The 12,214-nt window shown below is 47.6% G+C and overlaps 1 protein-coding gene across 12 annotated transcripts in view; it reads right to left on the bottom strand.

Moving 5' to 3' along the window:
- Positions 1–12,214, bottom strand: part of dhfr (dihydrofolate reductase) — a 45,566-nt gene that overhangs the window by 24,795 nt on the left and 8,557 nt on the right. For all 12 annotated transcript variants that reach the window (XR_009714513.1, XR_009714518.1, XR_009714517.1 and 9 more), the window contains one exon: positions 6,522–6,645. Coding sequence is in view for 5 of the 12 variants with exons in the window: in XM_061279728.1 (XP_061135712.1) it covers positions 6,522–6,645 (124 nt within the window). In the remaining 7 variants the exon portion in view is untranslated. The remainder of the gene's footprint in view (positions 1–6,521; positions 6,646–12,214) is intronic.

The following is a 12,214-nucleotide window of genomic DNA, read 5'->3' as shown; positions in this document are numbered from 1 at the left end:
AGTCCGCTGCTCTTCACCCTGCTGATGCATGACTGCGCTGGGACCTACAGCACCAACCGCATGGTGAAATTTGCTGACGACACGACTCTGGTGGGTCTCATCACCAAGGGCGACGAGACTCTATACAGGTTGGAGGTTGACCTTCTGACCACGTGGTGCAAGGACAACAACGTCAACAAGACCAAGGAGATTGTTGTTGACTTCCGGAAGGGTCACACCCAACACCTGCCGCTGACCATCGACGGTGCTGTGGAGGAGAGAGTGAGCAGCACCAGGTTCCTGGGGGTGCACATCAGTGAGGATCTCTCCTGGTCCACCAACACCGCATCACTGGCGAAGAAGGCCCAGCGCCGCCTGTACTTCCTGCGGAAACTCAGGCGAGCGTGTGCTCCTCCGGCCGTCATGACTAAATTTTACCGTGGCACCATTGAGAGCGTCCTCTCTAGTTGTATTGCTGTTTGGGGTGGTAGCTGCACTGACTACAACATGAAGGCCCTCCAGCGCGTAGTGAACACGGCTGGTAAGATTATTGGTGCTTCGCTCCCCTCCTTGAAAGACATTTACACCTCCCATCTCACCCGCAAGGCGACCACGATTGTGAGTGATGTGAGTCACCCTGCTCACTCTTTGTTCGATCTTCTGCCCTCTGGGAAGAGGTACAGGAGCCTGCGCTCCCGCACCACAAGACTCACCAACAGGTTCATACACCAGGCTGTTAGGATCCTGAACTCTCTCCCCCCTTCTGCGTTGCTTGTATGTATGTCGTGTACTATGTCTTGTCACCGTGGGATGGTGGAAACGTAATCTCGATTTCTTTGTGTGTCTTGGCATGTGAAGAGATTGACAATAAATCAAACTTTGACTTTGAAAGCTAACACTCCGACCCCCGATAGCTCCTTCCACTAGGGTGACGAGTTTATGAGATTTTTCGCTCAAAAGATTGAAACCATTAGGGATGACATCAAGCTGACCATTCCAATCGCTCAGTCGAGACCGCTGCTGATGATCATGCAATAACCCTCTCAAATTTTAAAAGAGTGTTCCTTGAAAGGCTTCGCAATTGGTTAGTGCGGCTAAACAAACAAGTTTACTCTACCCACTTCCACACAAACTAAAGAATTATTTCAAATCTTAGGGCCGTCCGTCTTAAATATAATTAATCTGTCTGTCTCCTCTAGGATAGTGCCAACAGCCTTTAAAACCGCTATCATTAAACCCCTACTTAAGCGACCAAATCTCGACCCGGACTGTCTCAGTAATTATAGGCCAGTTTCAAATCTCCCATTCATAGCAAAACTTCTTGAAAAAATAGAAGCGCAGCAGCTTATTGATTACATGGTCGCCAATAACTGATATGAATCTTTTCATTCTGGTTTTAGAGCTAATCATTCCACCGAGACAGCACTTGCTAAAGGGACTAATGATTTCATAGCTATGGATTCAAACACTTCATCTGTATTGTTATTACTCGATCTTAGTGCTGCTTTTGACACTGTAGACTTCGATATTTTATTAGAGCGCCTTAAAAGCTGTGTTGGTATTTCAGGGTCAGCACTAGGCTGGTTCTATTTCTATCTATCAGACAGGATGCACCGCGTGGTCCATGGCAATGGGACCTCTGAGCTCTATAATGGCACGTGTGGTGTCCCACAGGGATTGGTACTCGGACCAATTCTATTTAATAGTTATATGATTCCGCTTGGGGACATAATACGAAAATATAACATTAGTTTTCAATGTTACGCGGATGACACTCAATATGCCGTTATCGATGACAAATCCTTGGGACTGTTGTAATCTTGAGGGGTGCCTTGCGGAGCTCAAGCAATGGATGTCTCAAATTCCTTCGTCTTAACCCAGCTTGTTATCTCCTTATTTAAGGAAACCAATATAACTATGGATAACTACTATAAGTATACTACAAGTACGGCAGGCAGGTTCTGCTTGACATCGGCTAAAGCGAGTTTTGTCGAGTTCTGGACTTTGATGCGGGAACATTAAAGGAGCTCCGACTGCTACGTCCTGAAGAGTCGCCGGGCTCGTCTGCTATTCCTCCCCCGGTTGGGAAGCGTTGAAAGCGGTGTGCGAGGAGGCGAAAGAGGGGCAAACGCGGGGGCGTCCGGGCCAGGCTGGCGGCCAACCCTGCTCGCCCGGCCGTGCCTTCCATTCTTCTGGCGAATGTTCGATCGCTGGACAACAAAATGGATTACATTCGCTTGCTGCGATCTACAAACCGGACAGTGCGGGACTGCTGTGTGCTCGTGTTCACTGAGACTTGGTTGACTGTCAACATTCCGGACTCTGCTGTACATCTGGAGCGGCTAGCGTGCTATCGGGCGGACCGGGCCATTGTACAAGGGGGGAAATCTCGTGGAGGTGGAATATGAGTCTACATCCGTGACGAATGGTGCCGGGACTCTGTAGTGGTATGCAAGCACTGCTCGCCACTGGCGCAGTTCGTGATCATTAAGTGCCGTCCTTTTTACCTGCCAAGGGAATCTATCGCGATTCTGCTCGTCGCGGTTTACATCCCGCCTTCTAACATCGAAGGCGACAGGATCGCGGCTCTTAGTGAACTGTACCAGGCTGTCAGTGAACAAGAGACAGCGCACCCTGACGGTTTCACCATCTTGCTGGGGATTTTAATCATGCTAACCTGAAGTCTGTTTTTCCGAGGCTTCACCAGCATGTTAATTTTCCTACGCATGGCGACAGCTTCCTGGACCTGGTCTACTCTTTGCATAAAGGAGCTTTCAAAGCCGCCCCCATCTTGGACTTTCTGACCATATCACTGTTATGCTTTTGCCCGCATACAGACAAATGGTGAGAGCGTCCAGGCCAGTTCGCAAGCAGGTACGGGTGTGGCCTGAGGGTGCCTCTGATGCACTACGTGACTGCTTGGCTCTACTGACTGGGACATGTTTAGGGGGGCTGCCACTTGCGACGATCGGACAGACATTGAGGAATATACTGACTCTGTTTCCTTCTACATCAGGAAGTGCATTGATTATGTGACTCACTCAAAATCCTTCGTCACTCGGGCTAACCGGAAGCCATGGCTGACGGGGGCTGTCTTCAGGCTGCTGAGGGCCAGGGACAAAACCTTTAGAGCGGGGGATGAGGCTGGCTTGAGGACTGCGAGGGCTGACCTGTCCCGGGGCATCAAAGATGCAAAGAGGGCGTTCTCGTGCAAAATTACCGCCCACTTCAAGGACAGCAGGGACGCACGGAGCCTTTGGCAGGGCATTCAGACCATCACGGATTACAAGCCCGCGCCGCAGAGCTGTGAAGGTGATGTCCGTCTGCTCAATGACCTCAATCGCTTCTTTGCTCGCTTCGACGCTCAGAACAGCACTTGCCCGCTGAAGGCCACTCCCCCTTCACACGAGCTGCCCCTGTGCCTCTCCGCCGACAGCGTGAGGAGGGCGCTTGCCGCTATCAACATCCGTAAGGCGGCGGGCCCTGACAACATCCCGGGTCGAGCGCTGAAGGACTGCGCTGGTGAGCTGACGGATGTCTTCACAGACATCTTTAACACTTCCTTGCAGCAGGCCATCGTCCCGTCGTGTTTCAAAGCTGCCACCATCGTACCTGTGCCGAAGAAACCCGCTCCGTCCTGCTTCAATGACTACCGCCCCGTGGCACTTACGCCCATCATCATGAAGTGCTTTGAGCGGCTTGTCATGGAGCACATCCGATCCGTTCTCCCCCCCACCATTGACCCCTTCCAGTTTGCGTACCGAGCCAAACGGTCCTCTGAGAATGCCATCTGCTCTGCCCTCCAATCGGCCCTCACCCACCTGAAGAGAAGGGACTTGTATGTGAGATTGCTGTTTGTGGACTTCAGTTCTGCCTTCAACACCATTGTGCCACAACGCCTCATCAGCAAACTTGACACGCTGGGCCTCAGTACCTTCCTCTGCAACTGGCTACTGGACTTCCTCTGTCAGAGGCCACAGGTAGTACGTGTTGGCGACAAAATCTCCGCCAGCATCACGCTGAGCACGGGGGCCCCCCAAGGTTGCGTGCTCAGTCCGCTTCTCTTCACCCTCCTGACGCATGACTGCACTGCAACCTACAGCGACAACCGTATAGTGAAGTTTGCTGACGACACGACTCTGGTGGGTCAAGGGAGACGAGACTCAATACAGGCTGGAGGTTGACCTTCTGACCACGTGGTGCAGGGACAACAACCTCCTGCTGAACGTCGACAAGACCAAGGAGATTGTTGTGGACTTCCGGAAGGGTCACACCCAACACCTGCCGCTGACCATCGACGGTGCTGTGGTGGAGAGAGTGAGCAGCGCCAAGTTCCTGAGGGTGCACATCAGTGAGGATCTCTCCTGGTCCACCAACACCGCATCACTGGCAAAGAAAGCCCAGCACCGCCTGTACTTCCTGCGGTAACTCAGGCGAGCGAGCGCTCCTCCGGCCGTCATGACTACATTTTACCGCGCCACCATTGAGAGCGTCCTCTCCAGCTGTATTGCTGTTTGGGGTGGCAGCTGCACTGACTACAACTTGAAGGCCTTGCAGCGTGTAGTGAACACGGCTGGTAAGATTATTGGTGCTTCACTCCCCTCCTTGAAGGACATTTACACCTTCCATCTCACCCGCAAGGCGACCACGATTGTGAGTGATGTGAGTCACCCCGCTCACTCTTTGTTCGAGCTTCTGCCCTCTGGGAAGAAGTACGGAAGCCTGCGCTCCCGCACCACCAGACTCTCAAACAGCTTCATACTCCAGGCTGTTAGGACCCTGAACTCGCTTCCCCGTTCTGCGTAGCGTCCTGTACTTTTACTGTCTGTATGCACACTGGCTCTTATTTGTTGTGTTATCTGTTTATTTATTATTTATTATCACTCTTATTATTTATTGTTTGTGCCTTCTTGTTTTTTTATATTGCGTCGTTTACTTGTATGTCTATCGTGTAATATGTCTTGTCACCGTGGGATAGAGAAAACGTAATTTCGATCTCTTTGTGTGTCTCGGCATGTGAAGACGTTGACAATAAAGCAGACTTTGACTTTGACTTTTGACTTTCTATAATATGGCCTTTAACTTGTAGCGACCGATTCGTCTGGAGTTTGTGTTTTCGCTCCCTCCCCCCATCCCCCCACCCCTCCCCGGCCATCTGGATTCTCGTAGACCAATCAAGATGAGGGAACTGCAGCGGATTACCCTCCTCACAGACACTGCCATGATAATCGAGGGCACCTCCTACAGCTCTTTTCTTTGACTTGGACGTCCACTTTTTCTTAGATTTTTTTTTTATATTATGTATTTTATGTGTCCTCTCTGCATCCATTGCACCCCATTGCAGCCTAGTGATCCTCCCATCTGTGGTCCCTTCTCAAGGTTTCGCATTTTTCCCCTAGTAGTTTTTTTTTTTTTAAGTTTTTTATTGCCCTCTTGGGAGCTTAAGATCAGGGGGTGCTTTGAGAATAATTGTCAATTTGTTTTGTATATGTGAAGCCCTTTGAGACTGCTTGTGATTTAGGGCTATATAAATAAACTTGACTTGAATCTTCAACTTGTATTATAATGCTGACTTGCATGGGTCAGTATTAGGGGTGTAACGATTCATCGATACAAATCGATTAATCGATATAATGCTCTACGATTTGTTGGCATCGATGCTAAACGTAAACATCGATCTATATCGCCCGTTTTTGACCTCGGACATTAGACGTGACTTTATTTTGAAATCCAGTTCATTGTTGCTTGCTTCCTCTTTCCGGGAGCAGTGCGCGGCGTGTTGTGTTGTGAGCAGAGCAGGCACGTGAAAGGGGAGCCGACAACTACGCGGCTCCTGGGCTGGTGCTATGGCTAGTGTCCAAGAAGACGAGGAAATTCGCTCCCCTTTGGGCTTCAAGTCATTCGTTTGGAAGCACTTTGTTGATTTTGCGTATGAATTGTTATAAATCAGGATATTGTTCTATATCGATCGTGGAGCACTATATCGTGATGTATCGTGAATGAATCACAGCAGGCTTTAAGATATCGGCAAATATCGTATCGTGCTTCTTTGTATCGATATGATATCGTATCGTGTCAAAACCCGCAATTTACACCCCTAGTCAGTATCAGATTCTGATGGTATGATAACCGTGAGCAAAAAATGTTTGGTGTTTAATTTTGATACCTTTCTGTAAAAAAAACATAATTGAAGCCACAGCAATAAGAAAAATAGGATAAGTAAATTAAACCTTAGTGCAACAGTAACAGTGATTATTTCTCAGAAAATTTCAATGCTAGTTATTTGCTTCATTATAGAGTCTATAGTATTTTTTTGACACATTAATGCTTGATGGTTGCAAATCTTCATATTAAGACAGGGTTATAATATATTAACATCACTTTGAGTTAGAGTAATGAGCAGTGCGATGCCAAGCCTATGTACCCTTCATTGACTTCTCGCACCAATGACGAGAGGGAGAGAGCGTATCACTTTGCCTGCACCGAGACCCACACCGGAAAGACAGTAAAAAAAATTGAACCCATCAAATAAATATGGTTACCTTGTACAGTGAGCTACCTCCTATAACCCAGACCTGATCAGCCTGGTCTGACAGTTCAGTGTCAATCAGCCTGAGAGCTGAGCAGAAATCAGGAGCCAGATGATGGGCGCCAGTAGGGGGAACCCTGACGGTCAAGAAACATTATTGTTGAAACTGAGAAAGGTTAATTACATTTAAATGTACTATATTAAACCAAATCATTGCAATTAATCATTGCATAATTGGAGCAGCTACTTAACCCTAAACTCCTAACGCAAGGGTCACCAACATGCCACCACAGAATAAACTCCAAGGACCACGGGAATAGCTCGCTGACCTGTTCTAAAACTACTTACCCAGTGATGGGACATTGTGATTGTGACAAATTAGTTTTTGTTACAACCCAAGTCGATATCATTAATTATCGACAACATAATGATCGATCACAATTTCCTTACTGGAAATTGATGTACAGACTATAGCTAAAATTTCCAAAAACACAAAAGTGTCAGCCAGCTCAAGGCTCACCCCATACTGCGTCACAATCCCCAGTTGTTGGCTGGGAAAGACTGGGAGCACGTGACTTCCAACTAGGACGCCGACCCTTCAGATGAGTGTGGCCGTTTATAGCGCCTCCTTTTCGGATAGGCAGTGGAGGTGGTACCCCATATGCGGACTTCTCATTTCTTGCTCTTAAATCAGTCACGAAGGGGCTAATCCATGTGATATGTTAAAGTAGTCATAATTTGAGATGTTTATGTAAATTTTGGTGCCAATTGATAGCTGTTTTAGGACATTTTAAATGATAGTCCAATGAGGAAGCTGTGATCGCTTCCTTCTGTGACGTCATCAACCAAAACATGGGATGGGGTGTGTGGCCCTATTCATCATAAAAGTGGGCTTTTCTAATTATTTGTTCAAAATAAATGGATAAAATGGAAAATGCTAACCTATTAAATTTTCCTGATAAAGAAAATACAGAAATTGAGCTTGTTAATGAAAATATGAACCATCTTGACTTTACCATCACTTAAAGCAGGGGTCTCAAACTCGAGGGGCCGCTAGAGGTAGAGTCTGGGTGAGGCTGGGCCGTTTTTTCCATGTATTATGCGCCCCCATGTAAAATATGCACCCTAAAAATGGCATGTCAATGCTGGAAAAAAGCCTGTACCCATGTATAATACGCACCCAAATTTTGACTCCTACTTAAGTCCGTAAACGTAGAATTATTTCAGAAAAAGGATCATCTTTGGGAACAACCGGATGTTATTCTGTCGGTCAGTATCACTGCGCATGCAGTAGCATTCGCAATAGCGAAGAAATATGTGAGACTCTCAATGGGATCACCAATATTTGAGTAATGTTACAGTTATTTATCACAATTATTGTTAGAAAAATGTATATATATATATATATATATGTTATCATGCGTTCTCTAATCAATGCCTTACCGCAATATTACTGCAATATATGCTTGCTGTTTGGCCTTGCTGTTTTTATGATGTACCACAGAAGGACAGTTCCTTTCCAACAAAGACCACTTTGTTAGACAACATGCCTCATTGCTGTCCTGCACCCCAGATGAACCTCCAAGTGACCATTAAAGTCAGGGTTTCCCAACTATCTTGATCGTAGGATTAGGTTGGAATGTATATAACCAGTAATAAATAACTTAGCTTGTTGCATCCTACACAATGTCGTAAAACTTCTAACTTCTAAACTTGCTATGTTTTAACTAGAGGTCAAAGGTTTTTTCTTCTGTATCCAGTCCACTCAAACTCCTCTTCCCAGATGTTCTTATCAGTATGTAAACACCTAGTGATTTTTCCTTACGAGACAAAGCCCACATGCTTTCCTCCTCCCCTTTAGTGGCTTATGTCTCACACTCTGGGTAGGGCAAATCGAAATAAAAAGAGCGGGAGTGCCTACAGATATTCAGTGTGTGTAGAGATTGTTGTAAACTATCTGTACTGCACTCCTCGCGAGAAAATACTTAATATTCTTTCTCACTTGTGGTTTGTTTGCTGTTGCTCTTCTTAATAGTTATTCAGTCAGCGAAATAAACCAGTCAGCGAAATAAACCTGACAATTATTTATGATTATAATGATAATATATATAATATATATAATAATTATTTATTTATTATTCACAATTGTCAAGGTGATCGTTCTGGTGATTTCTTAACTAGGCTGGATGTATTTTTTTTTGGTGCCGTTGATTTCTCCGACTCCCCATAAAGGCACTACCGCGATCAGTTAGGTTAAAATGAAAAGAGAGGAAAGTGACGTGCGGACATGTGAAAAAGGCGGTATGGGAGAGAAGTTGAAGAGGAATAAAAACACCCTTGGAAACCAAAACTTGCCCGTCGTCGTGACTCGGAGCCGCAACAAATGTTTCGGATTTGTGTAGGGTACATTGTGACAGCAAACGAGCAGGTGATCGAGCAAGCGTCTGATACGAGAGCATTGCGTTCGTATGGAGCGTTTGAAGTGAACAGCAGAGACGAAAGGAACAAGGCAAAGTGTTGTGAAATAAAATATTACCTGTAATACTCATTTTGTTATTTGCTGATTGAAACTGACTATACTTGCAGCCTGTAACATGCACTGTTTGATGAACTCGCCGTCTTTGAATGGCTTCCCTTCTTTCGCAATCATCTCACTCACCACGTAGCTAGCTTTGATAGCAGCTTCACTCTCTTTGCTCGCTTTTTTGAAAAAATCTTGTTGCCTCTGTAGACATGTTTTAAGTTTGGCGACTCGGTCCTCTCGCTCATCCCCCAGGTATTTTCCATACTCCTTAGCATGTTTAGTTGAGTAATGACGTCTGATGTTATACTCCTTGTGCACCGCAACTTTATCCTTGCATATTAGACATGTTGGGATGCTTCTGTGTTCAACAAAAAAATATTCCGTCTCCCACTTCTCCTGAAATTGTCTGTGCTCATCGCCAATTTTTCTCTTCAGGACAGGTTTTGAAAAAGACATGACTGGGGCTGACAAAAACCGTATTGCACTAGGTGAACTGATATATTTTCCCTCCACTTGTTCATCCAAACATGTTAAAGTGACCAATTGCTATTTCGCGCTGTTGTCACGAGCCTGAGCTACAGGAGCCCACAGGTGTTAAAAAATATAAAACCCCCAGATGCATGTGAGAATAAATCCGCGGGCCGCATTAACACAAAGATTTTATTTCAGGCAGGGGGCCACAAAACATTGTCCTGAGGGCCGCAATTGGCCCGCGGGCCGCGAGTTTGAGACCCCCTGACTTAAAGGTACTGGAAAAAAAAAAAAAAAAAAAAGAGTACCGTATTTTTTGGCGTATAAGTCGCAGCTTTGTTCATAGTTTGGGTGCGGGGATACTTATACTCAGGAGCAATTTATATGTGAAATTGTTCACAAATTTTCAAAATTCAGAAATCCGCGATGTAGTGAAACCGCGCTAAACGAACCGCAATGTAGCGAAGGATTACTTGCGAATTTCAACTGCAACTGACGACGTCAGCGGTGTAGCCATTTAATGATTTGGAGTGACACAGATGGTTTGATAAAATTGTTGTTTATATTATAGCTATTTGATATATAGTTCATATCTCGTTATATGGGCCTGTGGAATAATTTGAACTGCAAGTGACGAGTCCGACGTCAGCGGCGCGGCACACACGCGGCGTTGTTTACATAAAGGACGAAGAATTAATAATCCCCTCCGTGAGTCGCCACCTTATCGTGGTGGAAGGGTTTGCGCGCCCCAATGATCCTAGGAGCCATGTTGTCTGGGGCTTCATGCCCTGGTATGGTCATCCATAGCAAAAGGGTCCTATGTGAAGGGCCAGGCAAAGCACGGCTCACAGAAGCCCCTTATGAAGAAAAACATAAATGGACTTCGTTTTCCCTTGCCCAGACGCGGGTCACCGGGGCCCCCCTCTGGAGCCAGGCCTGGAGGCGGGGCTCGAAGGCGAGCGTCTGGTGGCCGGAGCTTCGCCCATGGGGCCCGGCCGGGCACAGTCCGAAAAGGAAACGTGGGTCCCCCTTCGCATGGGCTCACCACCTGTGAGAGGGGCCAAAGGGTTTGGGTGCAGTGTAAGCTGGGCAGCCGCCAAAGGCAGGGACCTTGGCAGTCCAATCCCCGGCTGCAGAAGCTGGCTCTTGGGACATGGAATGTCACCTCTCTGGCTGGAAAGGAGCCTGAGCTGGTGTGGAAGGCAGAAAAGTTCCGACTAGATATCGTCGGACTTGCCTCCAAACAGAATTTGGGTTCCGGTACAAGCCCTCTCGAGAGGGGCTGGACTCTCTTCCACTCTGGAGTTGCTCACGGTGAGAGGCGTCAAGCAGGTGTGGGTATACTTATTGCCCCCCGGCTGGGCGCCTGCACATTGGGGTTCACCGGGGTGAACGAGAGGGTAGCCTCCCTCCGCCTTCGGGTTGGGGGTCGGGTCATGACTGTTGTTTGTGTCTATGCACCAAACAGCAGCTCAGAGCCGCATGTTTTGGACACTCGGGTGAAGAGAGGGGCGGAGCTGTCAACTGATTACCACCTGGTGGTGGGTTGGCTCCGATGGTGGGGGTAGATGCCGGTCCGACCTGGCAGGCCCAAACGTATTGTGAGGGTCTGCTGGGAATGTCTGGCAGAATCCCCTGTCAGGAAGAGCTTCATCTCTCACCTCCGGCAGAGCTTTTCCCGCATTCCGGAGGAGGCGGGGGACGATGTTCTGTGCCTCCAATGTTGAGGCAGCCGACCAGAGCTGTGGCCGTAAGGTGATTGGTGCCTGTCGTGGCGGCAATTCCCGAACCCGCTGGTGGACACCGGCGGGTAAGGGATGCCGTCAAGCTGAAGAAGGCGTCCCATCAGGCCGTTTTGGCCTGCGGGACTCCGGAGGCAGCTGACAGGTACTGGATGGCCAAGCGGAACGCGGCTTCGGCGGTTGGTGAGTTTGGCGAGGTCATGGAAAACGACTTCCGGACGGCTTCGAGGGAATTCTGGTCCACCATCCGGCGTCTCAGGAGGGGGAAGCAGTGCACCGTCAACACTGTGAACAGTGGCGATGGCGTGCTGCTGACCTTGACTCGGGACGTCGTGAGTAGGTGGGGAGAGTACTTTGAAGACCTCCTCAATTCCACAGACACACCTTCTGTTGTGGAAGCAGGGCCTGGAGACTCGAGGTGGACTCTCCAATCTCTGGGGTCGAAGTCACTGAGGTAGTTAAAACCACGGCTGTGGACTCAGTTCAGACTCGGGGACTCGGACTCGGTCGTTTTTGCCGGACTCGGTGCTGATTTTGACCGAGTCCACCGAGTCCGACAATAAAAAAAAGAGGCAAGACGCAGCCAGAGAGTGTCAGGTTACAGTCAGCGCGGTAGGAGTTGGAAGAAGCAGTAAAAACTCCACCAAACTCGCCGTAATGATCCGTGATATATGTTATATCCTTACTATTTTCCAGGTTCTTAGATAGCAAGAATAGGTCGGACAACGACGTGAATGATAACTGCTTTATTCCTTACTCACAGTGCGTTCACAGGGCATACACAGAATGCCAATTCCGGGGTTTTTCTACTACGGAATTTGAGTTAGCCCAAAATACACAACATCTCGTCCCCTCTTACAATGATCGTGCTTAGGGGTGTAAATCGCGGGTTTTGTCACAATACGATATAATATCTATACAAAGAACTACGATACGATATTTGCCGATATCTTAAAGCCTGCTGCGATT

The sequence above is a fragment of the Syngnathus typhle genome, linkage group LG5 (genome assembly GCF_033458585.1).
Source record: "Syngnathus typhle isolate RoL2023-S1 ecotype Sweden linkage group LG5, RoL_Styp_1.0, whole genome shotgun sequence".
Lineage (NCBI taxonomy): Eukaryota > Metazoa > Chordata > Actinopteri > Syngnathiformes > Syngnathidae > Syngnathus > Syngnathus typhle.
This window is presented reverse-complemented; position numbering and strand designations above follow the sequence as displayed.